The 15,011-nt window shown below is 51.6% G+C and overlaps 1 protein-coding gene across 6 annotated transcripts; it reads right to left on the bottom strand.

Annotated features, from left to right (window-relative positions):
• Window positions 1-900: 900 nt before the first annotated feature.
• LOC133339627 (uncharacterized) lies at window positions 901-14,326 on the bottom strand. 6 transcript variants are annotated; one of them, XM_061547765.1, is made up of 6 exons: window positions 14,173-14,326; window positions 7,845-7,899; window positions 6,082-6,266; window positions 4,850-5,051; window positions 3,301-3,487; window positions 901-2,934 (listed from the first exon to the last, which is right to left on the bottom strand). In XM_061547765.1, the coding sequence occupies exons 2-6, from the start codon at window positions 7,882-7,884 to the stop codon at window positions 2,820-2,822; spliced, it is 729 nt and encodes a 242-aa protein (XP_061403749.1). In that variant the 5' UTR covers window positions 7,885-7,899; window positions 14,173-14,326; the 3' UTR covers window positions 901-2,819. The 6 variants fall into 6 exon arrangements, with proteins under 6 accessions (XP_061403749.1, XP_061403753.1, XP_061403754.1 ...); XM_061547769.1 differs by having other exon boundaries at window positions 7,845-7,896; window positions 14,173-14,271; XM_061547770.1 differs by lacking the exon at window positions 14,173-14,326 and adding an exon at window positions 11,941-12,415 and having other exon boundaries at window positions 7,845-7,896.
• Between the last annotated feature and the right edge of the window lie 685 nt (window positions 14,327-15,011).

Raw genomic sequence — 15,011 nt, 5'->3', positions numbered from 1 at the left:
TCGCCCACCGGCAGGCAGAGAACACCCGGCCTGAGCCGGTGCTTCCCATGCCAGACGAAATGTGCGAGTGAGCGGTTGACTCTGGTGAGTAGCCAAGCAGGAGGCTGGAGGGCCTCGGTCTTGTGCCACAGCACGGATGCTGCCAGGGTGTTAGCGACGAGCACTCGGCCCCTGAAGGACATCTGCGGAGCGAGGTGTGCCCATGTCAGTAATTTAGCCTCGATCGTAGTTTGGCCAGCTCGACCCAATTGTACAGAGCGACGTCGCGTGGTTTCTTAGGTAAATCCCCAGGTACTTGACTCCGTCGTCCTGCCAACTGACTCCTGGGAGCACAGAGCAAACGTCACCTCGCGACCCCAAACACAGCGGGGGCCTCGCACTTGGCCCAGTTGACCCTGGCGGAGGAGACCCTCTCTCTCTCGTACACTGCAACCGCCTGGCAGAGCACAGAGAGAGAGACAGAGAGAGAGAGACAGACAGAGAGAGACAGAGACACAGAGAGAGGCACAGAGAGAGACAAAGCGAGAGACAAAGAAAGAGAGAGACAGAGAGAGAGAGAGGAGGAGACAGAGAGAGGAGGAGACAGAGAGAGGAGGAGGCGACTCCAAGGGGCAGCAGCAGCTGCATGGGGCTCGCCCCACAGCGCACGGCTCCTCGTGGCAGTGACCGCGCCGTCCCAGGCGGTGGTGGCGTCACCTGGTGCAGCGCCGCTGGGGAGGAAGGCGACGACGGGAAGTGGGGAGTGATGAGGTGAGGAGGGCGAGTGGGGGGTGACGAGGTGAGGAGGGAGAGTGGGGGGTGACGAGGTGAGGGGGGCGAGTGGGGAGTGATGAGGTGTGGAGGGCGAGTGGGGGGTGACGAGGTGGGCTAAGGAAAGCTGAGCCCTTGGACAGAGAACGCAACGAGTTTTTATTTTTATTTCCAGAATCCACTCAAGTACAATGTGAGTCTTGCAACACAAAGAACGACTCTAAACACATCTTTACCACGGTAAATGTCACATTCTTAATACTTTAGACAGGAGGAACCCAACGAGCTGCGATCAGCTGTCAGATGTCCAGTCGGGGGGCACGACATCGACTCACAACAAACAACATGAACACAAAGAATCGATACAAAAAGGCAAAACATTAGATGTGTAAAACATGACCCTGACTTTTCTAAGACCAGTGTACGAATCTTTAACTTTATTTCGTATCCTATTCTTTGGATCTTTCGGTAAAGTCACGTAGATAGAAAAAATGAAAGAAAATAAAGTAAAAACTACGACGTTTCGATCACAACACAAGCGATCGTCATCAGGAGGAAAAAAATATACAGGATGTTTCAAAAGATTGACCCGATTTGAAAGATTTCAAATCGGGTCCATCTCTTTGAAACACCCTGTATATCATATCACCGAGCAGAGTATTTCATGTCAGACGTTCCGTCATGTCTGCGAGGTCCCTATGCCACTCACCCAGCCACTCAACCACCCACTCACACACCCACCCACTCACCAGGGCCGTATTATCCAATAGGCCACAGTAGGCAATGTACAGAGGTTCTACGAATGTAAAATTGACCCGTGTGTGTTTTTTGTTATCGATGACCATGAACGGCATCTTTTTGAATCTGCGTCATCCGATGTAATCGCAATAAAAAATGTTAAAGAAACGTTTGCTTATATATAAAATTAAATCCGTTTATCTGCGGCACACAGCCGCACCCTCCTATCGAATGAGGGCACAAACTAAATCGTGAACCTGCCAGCACTAACGACATCTGTCCAGCGGCTGGACGAAGTAGCAACGCGTGAAGCGAGTGGAGTGTCAGCGGTGGTCGTCACATGGGGCAGCAGCATCTGTAGAGAGTTATCGCTTAAAGTGCCGACGAAACTCAAGTGCCGAGGGCCGAACAAGAACATTAATCCGGCCCTGCTCTCAACAAATCCACACCACAGGCTGACCTCACTGAGCGCGACCCACCGGTAGGATGCCTGGAGAGAAAATGTTTACTGGGGAAAAAAAAATCTAAAAAACTACAAAGCGCTTAACGTTGCCGCCCACAAGCTGCTCAGCCAATGAGAGCGACGCACGGGTGTCAGTCAATCAGACCCCACCCACCCCCCTCGCGATTCTTCCATTATCACGAATGGTAATTACGATTTTAATAAATTAAGAATTGATTTGTTGAGCCAGGTGAGAGAGATATCTCACGAGATAGGGGTAGAGTCTCAGGCTCCGTTTAACACGTTGGCCATCGTGACCAATGTCATCCATAACACTGTGTATTTGGGTTAGCTCACGTAGACGTATAAATGAGTCGTTAAAGCCGCCACCAACCTTACTAACTGGCTGTGTTAGGTGGTGGCGGGTTTGACGGCACATTTACCATCACACGTTCACTCTGGGTCTCACGCACAGCGCTCGTGTGTTCACCATCACGCGTTCACCACCACGCGTTCACCATCACACGAACCCACGATCTCCTGTATAGCAGGCGAGGTAGTTAACATCTCGCCACGGTGGTGCCCACTATCAAGTTCACCTCAAACAGATTCGGGACCTGATGAAGCAATTTCAGGATTGGGGTCATGTGGTTTCGTTCACGGACACTGAGAATTCCAGGATAAAGAGGTGATGGAGTTGGAGACACACGAGAGATATCCGGTCGAGAGTTATGGTTGTCAAGGCAAGAGGTGGCAAAGGCATGATGGTCTAAGGTTTCAAACAAAACGTGGAACCCGTGGCACACGGGCAGTTTGTACCGAACTAGCGCCCTGTGTGTGTGTGTGTGCGACCCGCTCCACGTGGGGCAGAGAGCTGCCCTGAACATTATCAAGCGGCCACGATCTCCAATACATTTTGTTTTTTCTCTTCGTGTCCGTTCATCAGCAGCTGCCCGTTCACGTCCCCACGCACGTCCCCAGGCACGTCTGCATTCCCACCGCCACTGTGGAAATAAAAACAAACAGCAGGTTTACCAACCACGCGGTGCCTGCACACAGCAACGCGTGGACGTATCTCGCCGGGAACGAGCAGAGGGCCTCAATGGCGCTCACTCTTTCATATCGGTTCGAGTCGGCAAGACCAAGGGGCTGAACCCAGGAGCTCGGTGTTGGCTCAGCGTCCCCGGCACGGCCGCTATGAACCACTCAGGAAGAGACCCAGACCCGGCGGTGCGTGAACGTGAAACCTCGTCAGTGACACCGAGTGGGAGGCCACCGAGAGAGCTCAGCCCGTCTGCCCACGTCCACGCTCATTCACCAGAGGCTGGGCTGGGCGGTCCGGGTGCCTGGGCTGGAGGGGGGGGGGGCACCTGCGTGAGGGGGGGCAGAGCCCTGAAGACCGACGGCATTTCATCCAGATGAAGACGAAGATGATGACGGAGATGGCGAAGAGGACGGCAACCAGGACGTAGGCAGCCACCAACACTCCATTGAGTGAGGTCTCCTCTCGAGGGGCGAGGGTAGCGTCACTCACGCCCCCACCGTCTGACTGTGGGGCTGCAGAGACACGGAGACAGAGGGGAGGGGGCGGGGGAGCTCAGCGTGACCCCCACTCGCACCCAGCACCACCGCCCCACCCAGCGACTGAATACTGCTTCACGTGCAGCAGGGAGAGACACTCACTCAACACGGCTTCATGTGCAGCAGGGAGAGACCACTCACTCAGCACGGCTTCACGTGCAGCAGGGAGAGACCACTCACTCAACACGGCTTCACGTGCAGCAGGGAGAGACCACTCACTCAACACGGCTTCACGTGCAGCAGGGAGAGACCACTCACTCAACACGGCTTCACGTGCAGCAAGGAGAGACACTCACTCAACACGGCTTCACGTGCAGCAGGGAGAGACCACTCACTCAACACGGCTTCACGTGCAGCAGGGAGAGACCACTCACTCAACATGGCTTCACCTGCAGCAGGGAGAGACCACTCACTCAACACTGCTTCACCTGCAGCAGGGAGAGACCACTCACTCAACTTGGCTTCACGTGCAGCAGGGAGAGACCACTCACTCAACACGGCTTCACGTGCAGCAGGGAGAGACCACTCACTCAACACGGCTTCACGTGCAGCAGGGAGAGACCACTCACTCAACACGGCTTCACGTGCAGCAGGGAGAGACCACTCACTCAACACGGCTTCACGTGCAGCAGGGAGAGACCACTCACTCAACACGGCTTCACGTGCAGCAGGGAGAGACACTCACTCAACACGGCTTCACGTGCCACACTCAAGACCTGATCCACGTGCATCACAGATTCCTGGCTGAGAATCACTCAGCTCTGTACAAATGCCCACTCCAGCCCTGTACCCCAGTTTTTCCATGACCCTTGACCTCCCGGCCTCAAGGAGTTAAATCTCGTGCACCGTGCAACGCAAGTTCCCCCATAATCGCTTCATCCGTTTTGAACAACGTCGTGACGAACGGTGCTCATTTTATTTTCTTATATATTTTATTATCTGACAAATTATAAAACAAGAAACTAAATCAAGAAAGTTGTAAAACAAACGTGCATTATCCATTAAATGAGCGCTTTGCCAATTGTTAAGGCGTATACATTAAACGACACCCTCATATTCCGTGCATTATTCACTGCATAACTGAAATCGCGCATCAGCGTTAGAGGACTCGTGGCAGGCGCATGATGAGTGGTCGAGAACGCTTGAGTAGTCCTCGTCTTTATGCGTGCGAAAAGTAAAGCAAAGCAAATCACCAACATAATCAATGTGGACAAGCTAATACGATGTGAGACTGATATAATCATTTTGCCAAAGTTTAATTGTTATCGAGTGGTGAAGAGTTTTATAGCGACAATGATGGCTGTATCAGCTACAGCACCACGCTCAGCTCTTGTTCACCTGCAGGCATCACGTCCAGCAGCACCTCCCCTTGCACCTCGTTGTTCTCCGCGTTGCATCGGCGACAGTCGATGCGGCACAGAGCCACGGGGCCGAGGCTACTGGAGATGTTGGGGATGCCGATGGAGCAGTCTCCCGTCAGCACGTCTCCCACAGACCTAACGATACTGAAGTCCTTTTTCTCATCCCTCGTTTGATAAATCTGCAATGACACAAACCACAATATGGAAGGTCAACCACAATGGCACACGATGCCCACGGTAAAATCGTCCTGAATGCCCCTGGGCTCGTTGCATGTCGCTAGCTCAGCAGACTTGAGCTCGGTTACCACCTAGATGGGAGACCTACTGGGAATACCAAGCGTTGTAGGCTTCGGCTGCAACGCGACAAGGGGATGGCAAAATATCAATGTTGAGTTTGCGTAGAGTGTTGAGAGTGGGTCTACCTGTGGACTTGAATCTGTGTAGAGTATTGCGTGTAATCCCCCTCGTATTAAACACGAGTTTCATCAGGTACTCTGGTTTCCCTCCACATGAAGCCAGATAAGATGGCTGCTGGCAGGGTCGGTTGCAGTGGGTGAGGCATGAGCTGAGGGAGCCAAGGGAGCCGAGGGAGCGAGGCCGTGATGGTGTGGAGGAGGCCGTGATGCACTCACTCATCTTGCAATGACTCGCTCACACATCGTGCACTGACTCACTCACACATCGTACGCTTGCTGGGTATATCGTTTGTTGTTGAATTTGAATCGCAGTTCCTATGATTACTGTTGTTACATTTGTTTTTATGGCTTTATTTGGGTGATTTCGAGAACGTATGGTTGGTCTAAATTGTCTTGCGGTTGTTGTTGTTTGACTTGTGTCGCGCTGGGATTTTTGCACAGAGCGTTGTAGTGTTGTTGTTGGTTTTTTGGAAGATTTGCTGGTTTGTCTGTTGCACGTTGTCGCCTTGGGATGTTCTCTGTTCATATTTTGTTTGTTGCGGTTGCACCCAACTTAAGAGCCGTATGGCTCACAGGGCTATACCAAAAACACTAAATGAAATAAATGAAACTTGAATTCTCATTGGGCAAAGATCTAGAGCAGTACCTTCCTGAAATGGAGTTGTGAGACTAATTGGGACATTTCTGGGTAATTAAAGGGCGCCACATAATTTTGTTATTATCTGTTACGTGTTGACGTAGACATCAAGTACAGAGACAATTATTCACGGTTGACATGAAATGCGGCCGTCACCTTCTTCATCTCTCTTCTCGTCATGTTCTCTGCGTAGCGTCTGGGCATCCAGAACCACTGGATGATGATATGGTCCAGGTGGGTTGCCGGTGGGGAGAAGGAGCAGGGAAGAGTCACGTTCTCTCCCTCCCTCACAGACAGACTCTGCGGAAGAGTGATCTGGAGCATCGCAGCCAATGCCGTATCTACAGGGAGACCGGTCACACTCGTTACAGATACAGGAGTATCCCTCAGTTTATAATACAGGCATTTTTTTGGGGTTAGATCGCATAAATATATAAATGTGTCGTTAAACCCGCCACCACCCGACACAGCCAATTAGTAAGGTTTGTCACGTAAACAGAACGTGCCAATTCGTCACTAGTACAGCACTAACCGGTGTGATCGAGAGCAAAGGGACAACATTTACAATCGGAGTACGAAGTTTCACCAGTAATTACAACCGGCATTATCAGGTGACAGCCAGATTTGTGGAGATATCCTCCTGTTTCCTTCCTTTAATAGAGGGGTAGATGTGATGACAACACTTGTGAGAAACTTTTTGCGTGAAGTGGGGGGGAATTAATGAATGTATATAAATGACAATGGGTATCCATTGCCAGTTGGGTTATTTGTATGGTTCCCTTTACGAAATTTCTCCTTAAACGAAATTGACAAATAATCAACTCGTTTCGATTTAGAAAATCTAATTTCCACGTGAACAAAATTTCACTGCAGCATGCACCATGACATCGTCAAACAAGAAGTGCACAGGAGGCTGCATCACCCATCGGCGACAGCGTCACGCTACCTCCACAGTGCACAACAGCAACGCCTACACATCACCTTCACAAAGGGTTGATTATTAACGATTTAATTAATTATTAATCAAACGTGTTTAATATGTATGTTCTTTGGTATTATTTTTGGGATATACGTGATGCATTTTTTTAGGTTAGGAGTAGATTTGGAATGAATGTCCGAAACACATCTATCATTATTGGTATTAAATTGCAGTCAAGGGAAAAGTTATTCCGATTACTCAAATGTCGTTTTATCTACAGAGACATCGCTTACACTCGTTACGCCACTCTGCAAAGGTTCGTCCAGTGGTAACGGCCACAGAGAGATCTTGAAAATGCCGTTAAACACAGAGGTGCTACACCATCTACATTTGAAATTGTGAAGAATAGATACATAAAACTACGACCTCAATGGAAGCTACGACACGGTAAGCTCCACATAGCATCAGCTGTCGGAGAGGAAGGCCGCTCACCTGGTGAGTGAGCGCAGTGAAACGTCTCCCCCTCGACCAAATCTTAGGGCTGCCTCCCCCACCGTCAGTAACCAGACTCGGCGGAGCGCGCGGCCCGGGAGCCACTGGCACGGCCAGGGCGGTGTCACAGGGGTCACATCACCGTGACCTCATCGTCACGGCGGTTTATTTAAAAACTAAAAAACTATTCTAATTAGCAGGTAAGTGACCTGGCCACAAATGACAGTTCAACGAAGTGGCTTGTCGTGCTGAAATTTACAGCAACAAATAATCGAAATGCGCGTTGATTATAAATGTGGAGGAAAAAACCGGAAGACCCGGAGACAAATCCACGTGACCACAGTGAGAGAGACACGCAAACTCCAAGTATACAAAAGGCGTCAGGGTCAGAATCGAACCCACAACCTCCTCCATTCCCGGCGAGGGAGGTAACAGTGAACTCTCACCTGGCTAATGAAAGGGCACCGTCCAATGTGTGCTGGGTGAGTGGCTCTGGGTGTGAACTCACCCAGAAGGGAGATGAACACTGGGATGAGGACCAGCTTCATGGTTGGCTCTGTCTGCTGATGATCACAAAGGAGAATGAGTCATTAGTCCATCTCACGTCCTCACTCCAATGGTTCACGCTCCCTCACTTTCACATAACTCCGCTTCTACATCTTTTAATGTGTAATGTCGGTGATGAGATTCATATTTTGAATTTAGTGATCCCAACTTTAATAACATAGACTGGAGCAGGCAGTGTTGTGATTATGAGCGGTGGTGTAGCGAGCTTAACACGTTGTAGGTTTTCGCGACCAATACCATCCATAATACAGGTTTTTTTGGGTTAGAGTGCGTGAATAACAGGACCCTGCGGGGTGGGCTGGTAGGAACGAATAACCAAAGAATATAAACATAATGTATTATTACACTTGTTTAGCCAGGAAAGCCCCACTGAGTCTAAAGGTTTTTGTAGGGTCCTGCCAAGTGTTTGCAGTAGGGGGCGATGTTGCTACACCTAATCGGACGATCCGAAGGGAGATTTTGAGGCCTAGTTCTAGGCTTTAGGCCTAGCTGTAGGCTTTAGGGCGCTGTGACTTAATTTTTAATTTAAATGTTTTAATAATTAATGTAAAAGCTTTAAATGTAAATGTTTCTATTTTAAAACATCAGGGAATGTAACATTGTTAAACATTAACTCCCTTTCACACACGCGGGGGTACGATACGAAGGGAGACTTTGAGGCCTAGTTCTAGGCTTTAGGCCTAGCTGTAGGCTTTAGGGCGCTGTGAGTTTTTTTATTTAATTTCGAAGTTTTAATTCAAAGCTATCTCAGGGAATTATAAGGGAATGTTACACGTGTTTAGCCAGGAAAGCCTCATTAATTTAAATGTTTAAATTAAAAGCTATCTGAGGGAATTATAAGGGAATGTTACACTTGTTTATCCAGGAAAGCCTCACAGAGTCTAAATGTTTTTGTAGGGTCATGCCAAGTGTTTTTAGTAGGGGGCGATGTTGCTACACGTAATCGGACATCGGACGGACGGACGATATAATCTATTGTAGGCTGGTCCACTTCGTTCGTACCAGTATAAATCTGTCGTTAAACCCGCCATCACGCGACAGCCAATTAGTAAGGCTTGTCACGTAAACAGAACGTGGCCAATTCATTACTAGAGCAGCACACCGGTGTGTTGGAGAGCAAAGCCACAACATTTACATCTGATTACGACGTTTCTCCAGTAATTACAACCAGCTTCATCAGGCGACAGCCAGAGTTGTGCAGAAATCCTGTTTTGTTACTTAGAACGGTAGACGTGATGGTGTCACTTGTGAGCACTTATTGCACGCAGGGGGGGGGGGGGGATTAATGCATGTGTAGTGGGTTCCACGGAGCTGTAGTCTTTAGAGGTGTAATGGGTTCCGGAGACACTTGTAGAGGTAACTTCTTCATTACGATACCAACCCGTGGGACACAGCCCACTCCTAACGTGCCTGACTCTGGCTACGCTCTCAGGTCCTCCGACTACGATTACCCTAGGGGAGGCTACCTGACCTGACACAGCCAAGGTGCGGGTCTCGACCACTGGTCCACGCTTGGCCCTTAAAACGACGTCGGGTCCCAGGGTCCCAGCCTCGCCAGTCTTCTAGCTCAGGGTGGCACCCCCCTATCGACCCGTGCCTGCAACTACAGGTAAGTCTACACGGCGGTGTGTGCGATGTAATTCCGACGCTACAAACGCACCAAACTCCGGGACAAAATAACCGACTGGGGAACCGGGGAGCCGGAGGAGGGTCGTGGTGGTGGGGGGGGCGATGGTGGCTCCTTTGCCATTGCAGACAATCGTCGGTCGAGGCGCTTTTGCGCTATGCCGTTTTTGTAATAACGCGGCGCGCTCTGCATTTAGACCTCCTGCCGACGTACACGAGGCAATGGTCGGAATCACGTCAATCGGCACCCAATGGCAGAGTGATACACACACAGGTAGACGCACAGGTAGACACGGTGGGACAAACAGCCACTGACTCACACCAGACACACAGAGAAAACGTCACACACTCACAAAGGTAAAGACACGAGGAGTCGATTGACCAAATGGAACCCCGAGAATTGCGGTGGGGACCCAGGGACGCAGTCTCCGTGAGCAGGGCGAGAGACAACCTCGCCTCCTCCTCTCAGCTGTGGTGATGCTGGTGGTGCTGCTGGTGGTGGTAGAGGAGCAGCAGGAGCAGGAGGGACGTGTGGTCGCCTCCAATACCCGGCGATAGCAGCAGCAGCAACCAAGACGCGACTTTTTCGAAAACTTTAAAGAGGCGTGACGTCACTGGGCTAGCGGTGGCAGCTTTGGCACGGGGGCGGGGGAGGGGCGGGGGGTGCCTCCACTTTCCAAGTGTCCAATCAGAGTCGCCTGCTGCTGCTGCTGTCGCCGCGTGACACTCGGACGCTCGAACACGCTCAAGGGGGGGGGGGGACATTCTCGTGTGGGCTGCGCTGTGACCTGGACAGCGTCTAGATACAACTTGTGATGGCGTTGGCAGTGGACTTACTCGTGTTTGTGTTGTGAGTGCTGTACCGGTGTGAATACTCTGTAGTGTCGGAGTTGGTACAATCCTCACCACCACCCTCATCACCCTCACTCTCATCACCCTCACCACCCTCACCACTCTCAACTACCTCCAAGCAACAGCAGCCGCCATTCGCAAGTGGCGATGACGTCACCAAGGCGCCTGTGCCAGGCTAGGTGCACTTTCAGGCTACCACGTGAAGTGTCAAAGGCTCGCTGCTGGCAGGTCACGGGACAGACCCAGCAGGTGCCATGGGGTAACGGGGCGGTGGTGTGCGTGTGGGGTGGTGGTGTTTGGTGGTGGTTGCTTTGTGGTGGTGGTTACTGTGTGGTGGTGTGTGTGTATGTGTGGTGGGGTGGTGTGTGTGGGGTGGTGGTGTGTGTGGTGGGGTGGTGTGTGTGGGGTGGTGGTGGTGTGTATGTGTGGTGGGGTGGTGGTGTGTGTGGGGTGGTGGTGTGTGTGAGTGGTGGTGGTGTGTATGGGGTGGTGGTGTGTGTGTGTGATGGTTGCAATTCACTGCCAAGGCGGTCGACGCTGCTCAACTCTGGTAACCCCGATGCTGAGTAGGCAGGGGGGGATTTCCCACCATGTCCTTAAGTGACTTCTCTCCAGTGGGAGGGAAGAAGCAGAATGAGGAACTCGTGACGTCACTGATGACTGGTGGCGTTAAGAGGCGGAGTCGACTGCCTTTGCAGTGAACGACTCCACAGAGATGAAGACAAAGATGCCCCGTGTAGCCTGAACAGACTGTAGAGGCAAGTGCTGTTAGCGAGGAGCACCTATGAAGGCCAGAACGGTACACGAGTGGGTGGGTGGCCAACACCACGCTCGGCCGCCTTTGTCTCCCCAGTGGCGATGTTTACACAACGCACCAGGTATTCATTTGAGGCCGAGTCGACCTAGGAGAAGCCCAGGTCCGGGTCAGATGATCGTCACTGGTGTTGACCGTGAGCGGGAATCGAACTCGGGACACTGGGTTCGTAGCGCAGCGCGCTAACCGCTGCACCACCGCTCCCCACAGACAACAACATCACCCACACAGCCAACTGGCTGCGAGTGAATTCACCAGCGCATTGAGAAACCCGCGGAAGTTCCACCCGGACGCAGCCTCCCAGCCCGAAGTGGCACAGATCCCAGTCGTGGCGGATAAATTGGGTACCACTTTGTTCGAATCGACTGGGGGTGGCCCTACAGAGGAGAGAGTCTGGCCCCCGACAGGGCAATGTGGAGTTTCCGTCACGGGCTCAACCACCGCTCCCGAGAGCAGGAGGCGACCCTCCACTTTGCTGTGGCGAGAATCGCAGAATGTTTATAGTGATAGACACACAGTCATACACAGACACAGTCACACATAGACACACAGTGATACACACACAGACACACAGAGTGATAGACACAGAGACACGTAGACCACGAGTGTAACCGTCACAGGCAGAGACTCTCACACAGAGAGACGCCTCGACACGAGGAGTCGATGAACCAAATGGAACCCCGAGAATCGCGGTGGGGACCCAGGGACGCAGTCTCCGTGAGCAGGGCGAGAGAGACAACCTCACCTCCTCCTCTCAGCTGTGATGATGCTGCTGCTGGAGAGACGCAGGAGGGACGTGGGGTCGCCTCCAATACCCAGCGATAGCAGCAGCAGCAGCGCGACTGGGCGACTGACCGGTCACTGAATGTGTAGGCAATGCCGTAGCTGCCTGGAGGCGACATTACCCCGCCTCACTCTCGAAGTGTACAATAATCAGTCGCCTGCCGCTGCCGCTCCCACCGCGTAACACTCGGCGAGCCAAAGCGCTTTCATACCGGGGGGCATTCTCGTGTGGGCTGCACCGTGAAATTGTGACTTTCAAAATTCAGACCTTTAAAATGCAGCTTGTGATTGCGTTGAGAGTGAGTGCTTTAGCGGTGTGAATACTCTGCAGTGTAGAAGTTGGTACAATCACCACCACCCTCACCACACTCACTCTCACCACCCTCAACTACCTCCCAGCAACAGCAGCCGCCATTCGCAAGTAGCGGTGACGTCACCAAGGCGCCTGTGCCAGGCTAGGTGCACTTTGAGGCTGCCACGTTAAGTGTCGACGGCTCGCTGCTGACAGGTCACAGGAGACCCAGCAGGTGCCATGGGTTGACGTGGTGGTGTGCGTGTGGGGTGGTGTGTGGGGTGGTGGTGTGTGTGGTGGTGTGTGTGTGTTGGTGGTGGTGGTTGCTGTGTGTTGTGGTGGTGGTGTGTTTATGGTGGCGGTGTGTGTATGGTGGTGGTGTGTGTGTGGTGGTGGTGTGTGTCCGTACGCATGGAGGGGGGGGGGGGTTAACCCAAATGTGTACCGCGTGCGTATGGGGGGGGGGGTCTACTGACAATGTACGCATAGGAAACGGGGGGGGGGGTGATGCCTCGATAATAATATTCGAAAATTATCGAAGATAATTTGTCTACATTGGCCTTCAAACGAGTTGCATAGTCCGGCGGTAGACTGTTTGCTTAAACACGTCAATATTATTCATCTTTGATCGTTTCATAATCAACGTGTTTGGGTTTAGATCGCGTAATTTATAAATGTGTCGTAACCCTCCACCACCCGACACGGCCAATCAGCAAAAAGAGTCACGTTGACAAAAGACAAATAGTTCACTACTTTAGCCCACCGGTGTGTTGAGTGAATCCACAACATTTACAATGTTTGAGTTCGACCTTTCGCTAGTAATTACATCCAGCATCACACGCCAAGCGTCCAACCTCAGGTGGGAAAGCATGGTCTGCTTCTGAGGCGGTGGTGATTTATTTTAATTTTCTACCTACGTGACGTTACCGAAAGAACCAAAGAGTATTGATTCCTGCATTCACGAAAGCTTAAAATCAAGATTGAGTACCACTCTGTTCGAATCGACTGGGGGTGGCCCTACAGAGAAGAGAGTCTGGCCCCCGACAGGGCAATGTGGAGTTTTCGTCACGGGCTCAACCACCGCTCCCGAGAGCAGGAGGCGACCCTCCACTTTGCTGTGGCGAGAATAGCGCGCGGACTTCCGCGGATGTTTAAATTCGCTATGGCTCTTCACGAAACATCTCACTCAGTCACGCCTCGCGCTCTCTTTGCTGTAGCCGTTCAATTGCTTTGGCAATGTTTGGTTTAAATTCGAGGAGCGTCATCGCGACACAAAGTGACAGAGGGATAGCCACACATACACAAGCCCACATAGACACAACGATAGGCACAAACACATAGACACACAGTGATAGACACACATACACACATAGACACAGTGTGATAGACACATAGACACACACAGAGTGATAGACACAGAGTGATAGACACAGAGACACACACACATAGACACAGAGTGATAGACAAAGACAAAGATCCCCCGTATAGCCTTAACAGACTTTAGGGGCACGTGCTGTTAGCGAGTGATAGACACACAGACACACAGTCATACATAGACACACAGTGTGATAGACACACAGACACACAGTCACACATAGACACACAGAGTGATAGACACACAGACACACACAGAGTGATAGACACACAGACACACAGAGTGATAGACACACAGACACACACACAGTGATAGACACACAGAGACACACAGAGTAATAGACACAGACACACACACAGTGATAGACACACAGAGACACACACAGAGTGATAGACACACACAGAGACACACAGAGTGATAGACACACACAGAGACACACACAGAGTGATAGACACACAGAGACACGTAGACCACGAGTGTAACAGTCACAGGCAGAGAGAGACTCTCACACAGAAAGACAACCTCACCTCCTCTCAGCTGTGATGCTGCTGATGCTGCTGGGTCGCCTCCAACACTCCGCGAGAGCATTATTAGCAGCGCAGACGTCAACAGTTCGAGAGAAGCGTGGTACCGCCTTCCTTCAGAAGTCCCCCGGGCAGAGCCGCCCAGCGGCGTTGTTGTCGTTGTTGCTGCACTGGGGCGGTCGAACACGCGGAGGGTGGGGGGCATTCTCGTGTGGGCTGCGCTGTGACCTACACAGCTTAAAAATACAACTTGTGATGGCGTTGGCAGTGGACTTACGCGTGTTTGTGTTGCGATTGCTGTACCGATGTGAATACTCTGTAGTGTAGGAGTTGGTGCAATCAGGCGAAACGTTTCGTCAATAATAACCCCACACACACACAATGAGAATGTACGCGCCCGGCTACACGGCCGCCATCTTTTAAGGCATTAAGCGTGAGGCAGTCTCTTCTGTGAGCTCGCCTCGGCTTCCTCACCACCACCATCATCACCACCCTCACCATCATCACCCTTCACCATCACCACCCTCACCACCATCACCACCCTCACCACCATCACCACCCTCACCATCAGCACTACCACCCTCACCATCATCACCCTTCACCATCACCACCCTCACCATCAGCACTACCACCCTCACCATCATCACCACCATCATCACTCTTCACCATCATCACCACCCTCACCACCATCACCACCATCATCACTCTCCACCATCACCACCACCCTCACCATCATCACCACCACCCTCACCATCATCACCACCACCCTCACCATCATCACCACCCTCATCACCACCATCATCACCACCACCCTCACTACCACCCTCACCATCATCACCACC

This window comes from Lethenteron reissneri, unplaced genomic scaffold (genome assembly GCF_015708825.2).
Source record: "Lethenteron reissneri isolate LAM-NWPU_2019-01 unplaced genomic scaffold, ASM1570882v1 scaffold_1937, whole genome shotgun sequence".
Taxonomy (NCBI): domain Eukaryota; kingdom Metazoa; phylum Chordata; class Hyperoartia; order Petromyzontiformes; family Petromyzontidae; genus Lethenteron; species Lethenteron reissneri.
This window is presented reverse-complemented; position numbering and strand designations above follow the sequence as displayed.

Excerpts from the sequence above, each read along its gene's own strand:
- LOC133339627 (XM_061547765.1), bottom strand. The coding sequence starts at position 7,884 with ATGAAGCTGGTCCTCATCCCAGTGTTCATCTCCCTTCTGG. Across the intron at positions 6,267-7,844 it reads AGTGTTCATCTCCCTTCTGG|ATACGGCATTGGCTGCGATG; the intron begins GTGAGTTCACAC and ends GTCTCCCTGTAG. Across the intron at positions 3,488-4,849 it reads GCTGGACGTGATGCCTGCAG|CCCCACAGTCAGACGGTGGG; the intron begins GTGAACAAGAGC and ends GTGTCTCTGCAG.